Source organism: Penaeus vannamei, chromosome 9 (genome assembly GCF_042767895.1).
Source record: "Penaeus vannamei isolate JL-2024 chromosome 9, ASM4276789v1, whole genome shotgun sequence".
Lineage (NCBI taxonomy): Eukaryota > Metazoa > Arthropoda > Malacostraca > Decapoda > Penaeidae > Penaeus > Penaeus vannamei.
The window spans coordinates 28,535,224-28,547,989 of record NC_091557.1 but is presented as its reverse complement, the minus strand read 5'-3'; the positions used below and the strand labels follow the sequence as shown (position 1 = coordinate 28,547,989).

At 33.9% G+C, this 12,766-nt stretch overlaps 1 protein-coding gene across 1 annotated transcript in view; it reads left to right on the top strand.

Annotated features, from left to right (window-relative positions):
- Positions 1-8,208, top strand: part of Ufl1 (UFM1 specific ligase 1) — a 15,581-nt gene extending 7,373 nt beyond the window's left edge. Inside the window, exons 4-12 of the mRNA XM_027371697.2 lie at positions 1-131; positions 1,046-1,195; positions 2,693-2,868; positions 3,487-3,705; positions 3,830-4,312; positions 4,431-4,571; positions 5,110-5,276; positions 7,103-7,314; positions 7,604-8,208. The exon at positions 1-131 is cut by the window's left edge and continues 59 nt beyond it. Coding sequence (XP_027227498.1) covers positions 1-131; positions 1,046-1,195; positions 2,693-2,868; positions 3,487-3,705; positions 3,830-4,312; positions 4,431-4,571; positions 5,110-5,276; positions 7,103-7,314; positions 7,604-7,743 — 1,819 coding nt within the window. The 3' untranslated portion in view covers positions 7,744-8,208. The remainder of the gene's footprint in view (positions 132-1,045; positions 1,196-2,692; positions 2,869-3,486; positions 3,706-3,829; positions 4,313-4,430; positions 4,572-5,109; positions 5,277-7,102; positions 7,315-7,603) is intronic.
- The last annotated feature ends 4,558 nt before the right edge of the window (positions 8,209-12,766 follow it).

Genomic DNA, 12,766 nt, shown 5'->3' with positions numbered 1-12,766 from the left:
TTTGTTCTTCAACGATGCCTTCATGGTTCGCCACCAAGCTCATGTACGTGGTGTGCTGTCTGCCATTACCAGGCCAACAAAGGTTTCTAACATCATTAATCAGCATGGCCTCCAAGAGAGACTATTCTTCAGTAAGTCTCTTCGTGTTCCAATTATGTCGACAGTACGCCTTTACCTTGAAAATCATGATTCTGGGAAATGGGTTTGGTTGGGTTCCATTAGCTTATTTGGTGCTCACTTTCCAGCCACTCTTTATATATATCTTAATATTCCAAATCATTTAGGTTTCATGTAGGACCCTTTAGAAAGCTTGAAACACAAAAATATCTTTGTAAGAGATTATATATCAATTAAGCAACATTAAAAGAAACTCCACAGTAGTAAGAGAATTTGTACCATATTGTTTAGCAGTATTTCATCTAAAATGTCCTTTTGTTCTTTTTAACTTCACAGCCCCAAATTAACCAGAAATGCTAGTTCTGAAGAATTTTAGCTGAATTGCTTTTTGACATTCTCTAGGTATAAACTTTCCTTTATAAACTCAAGAACACCTGTAGGAACTGAGCCACCATCCAAGTTACAGAGCAAAGTGTGAGCTTCATACACTCAGAAAAACTTTCAATAGCTAAAGCAAAAACATAGAAACAAGGTTTGACAGTAACTTGGTTGCCACTCCCACTGTCATGGGTATGAATTGCACCTTGACCAGTTACTGCTGGGTACCCTACTTAAGAAAAAAGGACAAATTCATATTTTTGTCCCAGTTATTCTTCCAGGATTAATAGAATAAAGTTTTGAGATCTCAATTGGGTAAAGACTTAAAGGTAGAATAGATATTAATACTCCACAAATAATTAAAAAGAAGGGGGAAAAAATCCTATGATATGTATAATATGGTTAATTTCAAAATTGTAGTTAGCAAAGGTTTACTTAGCAGTTTTTAAAGTCTTAAGCTACATATTTAGAGCTCTTGTGATTTCTGCTTCTTTTTTGGGAGGAGGGGGTGATATAATACAAGCCATGCTAATAGTTTTTTAACTTGCAGATGTTGCAGAAAAATTGATAGCCACAGGACGAGTGCTTGGGATCTTGACGGGCAACCGGCAGCTTCACATGTCCATGTATATACCCCACATTTATTCTCGCACCCAAAAGGAATGGGTAGATAATTTCTGGAAGCAAAATGGGTATCTTGGTAAGTTAAGAGTAGATGATTTGTGTACCTTTACTTTGCCGAAGAGATCAGTATTTGGTGTTACTAAACACTGTGTTACTAGCTTTTAGAATTATTAAATATTTAGATGACACTGATCGTGTCTTACAAAATGGAGCTTTTTCCATGCATTGATATTAGATACATTCTGTCCAGATTTATACTACTGTAAGCCACCAATAGTGGGGCAGTGTCAAGTGATCACTAGAGCCTTTGCACTTAATGCTTTTACTGAAATTGAGGAACTAGACACTCAACTGTATCATCCTGCTCTTAGTAGTAATGGCCCAAACAAGTGAACAAGTGTATAGTGTGCATGTCTTAAGGCAACCAAGGATGTACATACTATATGAAACGATTCCTGTAATCCCATGACATTTACATACTTCCCATATGTCAGTAGCATATTAATAGTTTATGAGAAGTGTAATTTTAATAAATGAAAATGTAGGCTTGATAAGAAGATAAGATGTTATGAGACTAATTTTAAGATTAATGATCAAATGTGATGTAACCCTGCCAACTAGCCCTGCTAACCATATTTAAGCAAAAAAAAGAAATCTAACAAAAATCAACCCCTACGATCCAGAAGACGTTATGGACCCATCATGAAAAAATCTGGGTTGAGGGCCAGGTAATTTGAACATGCTGTCATTGGACAATATGACTGAGGGCTGGGTGATGGGAACTTAGCATCATGAGTGAAGGCCAAGGAGACGGAAAAGACACACTGCAAGTGCACAAACCTCTTGGAGTGTGATTTGACTCACTTGGCATTTAGAAGGGGGCTTAAGCATTGTTCACATTGATAAATGAATGTGGAATGCAAGGTGTGGAAGAGCACCAGCTCCAAGGAGGACACCATTTCCATGTTGCACATTGTATTTCAAGCCACTGTGATTGGTGGCGTTGGTTGTATTACGGAAAATTGAAAATTATGAAAAAATAAGATATATGACAAATAACCAAATGTTCCTTAATTAACTATTTACTACATAGAGTAATGATATGGAGTCTATGTAAGGAAAATAAGATATTACCACCTGGATAAAACAAATCAAAAGACTAATCTGGACATTTTAAAATGATGAGAAGGATAAAAAAAGGTTTACACAAAATAACTTTGCAAAGGGGAGGCACAGAGTCTTGTCACCACTCACCACTGGTATTGTTTCAATCTGTTGTTTAATGTAAAATGTAATTTAAGAATCAGATGCTCTTACTGAAACTGAATCAAATATCTTAATTATCAATCATTATACAGACCTGCCAGCAGTATAATTACAGGGCAGGACCTCCTATATATCCAGATTGAATGCACCATAAGATGAAATGTTTTGTTTTTTTCTAAAATTTACCTTCAAAAATAATATGAATGCCACTGTTATTAGTTTAGGGGCCATTGATTTCCTCTAAATACTTTCCAAAACTTTTATAAAAAATTTAAGGTCTAAAGATTGATATTTTTTTTCCCTAAAGAGTTGGATGGGCTTCGACGTATAGGCATTGAGAATCCTGAGGCCTTTGTTCGACGGCACTTGAAGGATGTGGAAATGACCTTCGTGGGAAATGTATGTGTTGGGCCAGTGCTCATTGACCAGATAGAAGGTGCTATCAGTGATGCTGTTATATCTGGAAAATGGGTAGATGTTTATGTAAGTAATGTACACTGATTTATATACACATTGTTCTCAAACTTAAAAAGCAGTAGTCTACAGTGATACTTTAATCTCAAGTGCAGATGTTGGATATTTGTAATAGGCAAATATTACATTGTTTGAAGCATTTGAAATGCGTTGTTATGTTTAATAGAATATTAGTAGTGACCTATTAACTCAGAATTCAAAGGAGCATAAAATACTTCCTTTGATTTAGTTATTTAGTGAATATAGTAACAGTAAGCAGTTTTGACATATGCCATAAATGATTATCCTTATTTATAACAGTGGATACATAGTAATGCTGTGATGCTGTCATGTGTGCCATTTTGATGTACATTGATTTTCCTATTGATTATGAATATGAATGTTTAGATATTTGCAGTATTATCTTATATGAATGGGAAGATATTTGGTATATTAATTAATGTGGATGTTTAGTTGTTTGCCACAATGAGATAGTGATACTAGAAATTACTGCAATCATTACAAGTATTAACACTTCTTTTTTATTATTTCAGTGTAGGCTTTCTTATTATGGTAATATTTATTACATACAGATGACCTGATTACTGTATTTGTATTTCTGTTCATATCTTGGTAATGTTTTTGTAGCCCATCCTTCCATCTATGTTCTCACCTGAGGAGGGCAACCAACTAGTGGAAATTGCCCTCAAGAAGCGTCAAGACACCAAGTCAAAAACATCTTCAAGAGTTCTGTGTGATACCATTGTTGTAAGTGAACAAATGGTAACGAAACTCGCCAATGAACTACAGCAGCTGATGCCAGCAAGGGCAAAGGAGGCTATTGAACAAGGAGTGTTTAAAGTACAGGTTAGTTCAGCTGCTTGCTTATTATACAAGGAACTTTAACATCATCTGATTTTTTGTTCTAGTTTGGTGACAAGATTATAGTGTTAATTTTTTTTTTTTTTTTTATCATCAAATTTTTTTCTAGATTAACACAGGAAAGACAAAGGATGAAAGTGGCAAAAATAAAAAAGATGAACGCAGAAAGAAAGCAACAGGTGGAAAGTCTGGGGGAGGCACACAAGGCCGAGAGACAAAGACAAAGGCGGTAAAAAACAAGCACAAAGGCAGGAAAGGTGCATCCAGGGACTCAGACTCTGAGGATGACACGCCTCCTCCACAGTCATCTGGCAGTGGAAAATTCCCCCATGTAGAATTCCTTTCACTTGAGGACTTGCAGACAGAAATATCCAACTTCCCAGAATTGGTTGATTGTCCAGAAGAGTTAGTGGAGGCTCTGGCATCAGAACTCAATCCAGGACTGACTCGCCAGTTCCAGGATGTGGCACAAACAGCATTCTTGGCAACAGTCTCTGCAGGAAGTGATGCTCGCAAGAAAACGCACCAACAGCTTGTGGAGAAAGTGTCTGCTTTACTTACAACTATACGTCTGGCAGAAAAGAGTCTAAAGGTCTGTTTACATTGGGATTTGTATGATATTTGAATTCAGGTAATTGTGACAGTATATGATATATTGTATTCATTTTGTCAATGAATTTATGCAATATCTTTCCTCTTTTATCTTTTAGGTCTTTGATGAAGATAAACAGATACAGTTGAAAAAACATCTGTTGAAAACTCAGTGTTCTGAAATCATCAATGAGTTGCTTATCTACTTAGCAGATGAAAGCCATCTGGACATTTCAAAAGATAAGGATATCACACCAGAGGTAGGCCTAAACTTTTTTTTTTTTAATCTTTATTTTATAAGATATTGCAGTTGCTAAGATGCTAGAGGATGAATAGAGAATGGAAAAAATATTAACAAACAACACATAGCCATTGTTTAATGATAATTTTAATATTTCATGCAAAAGCCTTAAATTATTCATCACTAAATACCTTTCAAGTGACCATCAATACAGAAGTACCATAGAAGAGGAAGAAATAGAGAGATACAGATGGATATAACAAAATGAGAGAAGGGAAATGGAAGGAACAATTTCATTTGCTTGTTATGAGAAGGCTAGCTTATTTAAGAACAAATTATATGTAATACTTCATATGTCACTTACCACAAACTGTAGAATTTGACTTAACCTTAATATTATGAGCATAACCATTATAACCTGGCATGAAACTCTGGTGTTGAAAAGAAAAACAGCAATGATTTATCAACGATCACTGGATGTCTGGTATACAGGTTGTAGCAGATTCGTCAGTGAACATGAATTTAACAACTGAATATCTGATCCAAACCTATTACAGATTAGGCAGAGTGTCATCAAAAACTTGCCAGATGACACGAAGGAGGTGATGATGACAGCCCACAAGACACTAGCAGCTTCAGACATTGATGAGTTCATGGATGCAGCTGATGAAGCCATTGCTTCCGCTGGTCTTATGCTCAAGAAGAAGGACAACAAAAAGGATCGGTAATCTTGCACAAGATGTTTGTGTTATCCTTTGTGTAGGACTTTGTTTTTCTCTATAATTTAAGACAAGGGGAAAGAATCTCATGAAAAGGGGAACAAAATATAATCTTGCATTACTCTTACTGTTGGTTCTTAACATACATGAGTTTGTTTGGATTATATAATTAAGTGTATGAAAACAAGAAATCAAAATATGGAATTTACAAATTTTAAAGGTGATGACCAGTCCCATTCTGATTTTTCCTAAAAACTTTTCTTTTGTATCATTGAACGATATTATAAACGTGTGGATAGGAGTTTAGATGGAAATTACCCTAGAGATAAATCACAACAATTTGAACTGTAAAATTAAATTGATCCTGAACTTATGGGAAGCTAAGGATACCTATAATTCATATGCCTGGTATGCAGAAAAAGGGTAAGAGTGTAATTGAATTAATAAATGAAAGAGATAAGAGGAAAGAAAAGAATAAAAAAAAGAGTATGGTACTAATGATTTAGGGATGTGTGTCCCTGGCATCCTTGGTATCCTAAGGTCTGTCCTTAGTCCAGATGCCCTACTGTGTCAAACTAGAATACTACTGTGGAAGGGTTGTTGGTCATAGGAGTATTTATCTTTCAATATTCTGCTCTGGCCTATAGGAATATTGAGCCAGTAGCACTCGAAATTCATGATGTACATTGGTGTCTGTCTTTTTCTTTTGAGTGGGGAGTATTGATATTTAGGAATTTCAGGGATGTCTGCCATTACACTTTGTCATTATGTTAATGCTAGTATATCAACATATAATATAGTGTAAGCTTAATTAGTGTAGGATAAGAGCGACAAGTATGTGTGTACTTCTATATCTGTTGTATGTTAATTATTTTATAATTTTTGATAGTTTTAAAATAGTTATGATGTATTATATTTACTTTTTGTGAATAGGGACAGTTAATTTTGTGTTTAAGCCAAGTTAAAATACTTTCAGAATTATTAATCACCATAACAAAGCCATATAGTCTAATATCAAACATTTTTTTTCTTTATTTTACATTTTGTATGAAATTTCAAAACATACCCTTCATGTGCTACATTGTTAACTGTATTGTTTTGACCATTATTATTATTATTATTATTATTATTATTATTATTATTTTTATTATTATTATTATTATTATTATTATTATTATTATTATTATTATTATTATTATTATCATTATCATTATCATTATCATTATCATTATCATTATCATTATCATTATCATTATCATTATTATTATTATTATTATTATTATTATTATTATTATTATTATTATTATTATTACTATTATTATTATTATTATTATTATTATTATTATTATTACTATTATTATTACTATTATTATTACTATTATTATTACTATTATTATTACTACTATTATTACTACTATTATTACTATTACTATTATTATTACTATTATTATTATTATTATTATTATTATTATTATTATTATTACAATCATCATGATAATATTGATAATGATAATAGTAATAGAAATAGTAGTAGTAGTAGTATTAAAGATAATAATCATGATAGTTATAATATTATTATTATTATGATTATGATTATCTCCTTCCTTATTTTTATTATTACAGTGGTTATCTCCTACATTATTATTATTATGATTATATCCTTCATTATTATTATTTTGATCTTATCATTATCATGATTTCTGTATATAAGTGTTAGTAGTAATATATATGTTTTCATTATCCAAGGATAGAATAAGGAAACTGATTAAAAAAAAAAAAAAAAAAAAAAAAAAAATTATCAGGTCATTACTTTTTCCCTACCTCTTTCCAGGCAAGTGTTACAAAACCACCGGTGTGCTCTGTTGGACCAGCTGGATGGGTCACTTGATGCACCTCTGACGCTGCACTTGGCATGTCTGTTGCTTTTCCAATCTGTCACAGGGAATATGCTACATGCCTCAGGGAAATTTGTGCCTCATATCTTATCATATGTAAAGAGTAGCCTACCAGCAGATCAGTATGCTATCCTGCAGGATTACCAAGGTAAGGAGGGAGAGAAAGAGGAGTAATAGAAACTGTTATTTTTATTTTTATTTTTTTCCTTACTTACTTTAATGCTTTATAATTTCTCTGTTCATTGTAAATAAGATTGTTTAAAGTTCAAGTCAGTGATGCAATAGGGAACCATTTATGATATGTACTATTCAATGAGATTGCTCTATGGTTTAAGTTTAGTCTTCCTCAAGACATCACAGCCATATTGTCTCTACTCTGTTACTGTGGTAGAGTCATTTCGTTCTGTTATGTATTGCTGATCATTTTGCCTTTGCAGATTTGGTGATAAAGTCGCTGGTCGCCAAAGATGATGAGAACACCTTGGGAGATATCAAGCTTCAGTTGGAGAGCCTGACACCCAAAGTCAAGGAGATTGCTGTAACATTTAAGAAATCAAATACTCATAATGATGAATAAAGGGTTTGGGAATTTAAGGAAAATACTTTCGAGTCTTATATCAAATAGAATGGGCTCAGAAATCATTCGTTTCCAGATGCAATATTTCAGAATCCATTGAAAATATTTTAGAATGAAGTGAAATTTGGTAAATTGTATTGTTAAGCCTTGTTTTGTTAATCAGTGTTGAATATGTTCAGCATTTTTTTCAACAATGGTTGCAGAAATGTAAATATTTTTTACATATGGTTTGGTTCTGTAGTGGTGCTTTGAATAAAAAGAGAATATATATGTTTTGCAGCATTTTGAGTACACATGTTAATGACTAGTTGTACAGTTCATACATCATAAAACACTATTTATTTGACAAAGCAAAGCAGTAAATATAAAATAAATCATACCATGTAATTTTGTTCATAGTTTATCTTTTTCATCGTTGATTGTCAATGCATTGTTGAGAAGACTGAAATATATTTCATGGCAGTATATTTATTTTTTTTGAAACCTTTCTTTGTTAAGTCATATGTGATAAGTGATTATTATTATTTATTTGAAAGGATTTTATAACTTTATTTCACTTTTACCTTTAATTCTTTTTAAAATTATCTTCTACATCATCATCATCAAAACTGTTATTATATTTATCATTATCATTATCATTGTTATTATTGTTATCACTATCATTATGATAATAATAATAATAATAATAATGATTTTGATTATTAACATTATTATCATCATCATCATTATCATTATCTTAATTATTTTCTTGATAATAATTATGATTATGAGTATGAGTATGATTATAATTATGATAATGATAATGATAACAATAATGATTATGATTATGATAAACATTACGATTATGATTATGGGATTGAGATTATGATCATGATTATGGTAATGGTAACAATAATGACAGTCATGATGATGAGGAGGAGGATAAGCAGATGGACAAAATAATTACATAATAGTATTTTTTCAAATGCTGGTTTCAAGGTATACGAGGTTTTTGTTTTCATGGACGTCTTCTGTACAGACGTTCCATAAAAGTTAATCCAGTATTAAAGTTTAATTCAAATCTAGTGCAACATCCAGGATCAATTTTTAACGCACCTCCGGACCAGGCTTTACTTTTGAGCTCATTTTTTAATCCTACTCATGCGCGGAAGAGAAAAGTTAATCCCACCAATCATGTACTGTACGTCATAAGTCCGTCATGAACTTCACAGGTGCCATCAATTGCCATTTAGAGGTATTTTTGGCAATAACGCCGATTGTCTTAGAATTTTCATACTAAATTTTTATTCTGAAACTATATATTGACATAACGGATCAAATGTTCTGATAAAGGAAATAACTCACACTAATGAATATAAAAACCAAAGAAGTCCCACAAGGAATCTTTGAAGTTCAGAGGCTGCAGGCAAGGAACTCGTATTTCCAGGTTTGTGAAACAAAATAATATATGGTCAAGGTCACAAAAGTTGACATCTTAAATCAATTATTAACCAATGTTTTAAATAAGAATTACGTGCTGAGTTTTTTTAAAACTACTTTACTACAAAATTTGCAAGTATACTCTCCTATGGACCTCGTGAACATGGATATTGATTGGTGAATGTCATTTTTGTACTTCAGTGTCATTGTAAAATAGATAGGTTTTAGAGTTGTTACGGCGGTTTTGTTACCCATTTTACTACTACAAATATTACCTTGTCATCAAGGAAAACATAATATTTCTTAAACATGTTTCCCTTATCAGTAGGCCTACTAATAAGGGAACTGATGCAACAGCGCAATAGATATTAACTGGTGAGTGTTGTAAAACAGATAGGTTTTACAGTTGTTATATTAGTTTTGTTTACCATTTTACTACAATAAATATAACATTGGCATCATGAAAAAAATTTAATATTTCATAAATAAACATGTTTGCCTTATCAGTAGGCATACTGGGGCTTAGTAATTGTTATATGAAGATCAAACTGCATCTTGAGTGACTTACTACAACTTTCAATAACAATCATCTCTTCTCCAGTCTTTGAAAAAATTAACATAATTTGTCAGAAAAATCTTTTAACAACGCAGTGTCTGAATGCAAATCCAGGATAAAGTAAATTTTATACTGGACCACAATTCTATATGTAATATCTGTAGTACTGCCTTCTATATTATTTATATAGGGATATGAAGGGTGAGTTGAATATTTGTATTATATTTTAGACATTTTTTTTACAGGAATGAGTGCATGATTCACTCCAAACGCTACCCTACACAACATATAACAGTTGTGTGTGAAGAGGAACATTGCACAGAAATGTTTCAAAGTACCACAGATTTTTTCACCAATAAAAAGACAAGACACGCCTCAGCTTCCACCCTATAGATTTTTAAACCCTTTCCCACACGCCCAGAAATCCAGAGATCAGGACCTTCATATCAGCAGCAGAGGACAGAACCATCACTGCATTGCAGACCAAGCACATCACAAGAATTAATAGAAAGTTTAAGAGACAGTCCATTAACACGAGATTCTGAAGAAATCATATCTGAAACAGTATTCCTGGCGAAATGTGTACAGAAAATTAAGGTATGAACTTTCTTACTTTAATATGATGCTAGGCTTAGTTTTCAATTTTAAGAACATTAGGAAGCATAAAGAATTGATTAATTGATTTAATGCTCTCTCTTCAATCATATGGATATGTCTGGGATGAAGAGAAGGGAAAGGTGGACTCCAGAAGCAACTGAGAGGTTCATATTAGTTACAGAACACTTTAAACAATTAGCTGACAAAGCAGTGCATAGATTAAAAGAAAAAATGATGTTTTTGAAACCTAAGGGATGTCTAAACTAGGTGTGTGTGTGTGAGTGTGAGTGTGAGTGTAAGTGTAAGTGTAAGTGTAAGTGTAAGTGTAAGTGTAAGTGTAAGTGTAAGTGTAAGTGTAAGTGTAAGTGTAAGTGTAAGTGTAAGTGTGAGTGTGAGTGTGAGTGTGTGTGTGTAGGAATGAACGTACGTGCACGCGTGTGTGTGCGCGTGAAAATTAGCTTCAAAATCAACAAGGTAATAAACTTGGAAGTACTAGTCGATAGTAAGGATAACTATATGAACAAGGAACACCCTAGTAAGTACAAGTTGGATGACAGAAAGAAGTAAAAAAGAATTATAATAACGTATTTACTTTAACGCTGTGCGTATAAACTAGGGTGGGTCATGAGACTCTTAGCTGTTGATGAGTCGGATAATTATCATACACCAATTAGCTATCATTACAAAGAACCTGGTTTAGCATACATTGTTATGGAAAGGATTGTTTGTATTTTTCATCAAAAATATATGGTTACCTTGCAGCTGTTTGTATCCATAGTGTGCTTACATTGGCTTACTGAAGGACACATAACATGAATTAATTCAGTTTTAAAAATAAAGATGTATGTTTGGGGTAAAAAGAACGTATTATTATTTATTACTATTATTCATATTAATAATACTTTTTTTCTTTGTTCCTTATATATTTCCTTTATTCTCTTGTCCCAACGTTTGTCTTACAGAAGTAATAAACCCATTTTGCTCACTCCACGAAAAAAGAAGCACTCCTTAGTAAATGGCTAATTATTTTGAGACCCCAATTACATTTGTAATAAAATAGATCTAATGGTGCACTTAATGATTCGTTGTCCACTGCAGATATGTTTACTCCATATCTGGGAATGTTTGCTTCAGTCTTCGTGATTTTTTGTAGCCAAAAATAACATTCTTATGAGACAATGACAGTGCTGGCAGACGGGAGATAACTGGCTTGATAATGTCCATTGTCTTATCATGTCCGACAATAGCGACCCCTTCCTCGTCAATGTCAGAAATGTTGGCATTTTCGCCACCCAGCCAAACATTGTCGCTCCACAGCCCGATGGTCTCTATGTGCCCAACCTGGTCATGGCCATTCAAATTGCCCTGCTCAGACACGTACATGTGCCAATTGTGGAGACTGCAATAACGTATTTTATAGGAACTGCCCTGCCTATAAGTTTGAATGTGAGGTAGCAGTCCTGAGATTTAAACTACGTGAGGCCGGACAGGAAGCACGACGACGAGGTTTTTCTCTCTCAACTTATTCCGAAGCAGTCCTTCGCTCTGCTCCCCCAACATCTTCGCAAGATGTTTCTGCATCTCCCCAAGTATCTCTCCCCTATATCCTAAACCAACGTCCTATGTCTACTCACCCTATCCACCAGTCAAATCCGTTTTCCATCTTAAATCCAGATACTCCAGTCTCTACCACTTCCCCAATACCTACCCCTCCTCCTCACTTTATTTGTTGTACCAGGCAACCTAAACGTTCCACTCCACGTTCCCCTACTCCATTATCTCCCACACCTTCCACTTCTTCTGTTCCTTAGATATCTATCGCCTATTATCCTCCTCATAAGAGAACCTTTGTTTCTTAGTCCTCTTAACCCAGCTCCCCTTCAGAAACCCTCGAAGACATCCAAAACTTCCTAAAGATGATCCAAGGGAATACACTGCTCTCTCATCCACCACCCAATCCCTCTGTTCCTACTCCTACATTTGAAGTATTTGCAAATATCCATCCTCCTCCTCCTCCTCAAATTCCCTACACCCCCTTCCTCTTACACCCTCCCAACATACCCTCTTTACCGCTTCCACCTGAATACTCACACGAAGCACCTCTATCACAACAGTGTCCCGTATAGATATATATATCTATATGTATGTATGTATGCACACACACACCCACCCACACACACACACACACACACACACACACACACACACACACACACACACACACACACACACACACACACACACACACACACACACACACACACACACATTTATTCATATACATACATACATACATACATACATACACGCACACACACATACATACACAAACACGCACACACACACACACACACACACAAACACACACACACACACACACACACACACACACATATTTGTACATATACATACATACATACATACACGCACACATATGTATGTGTGTGTTGT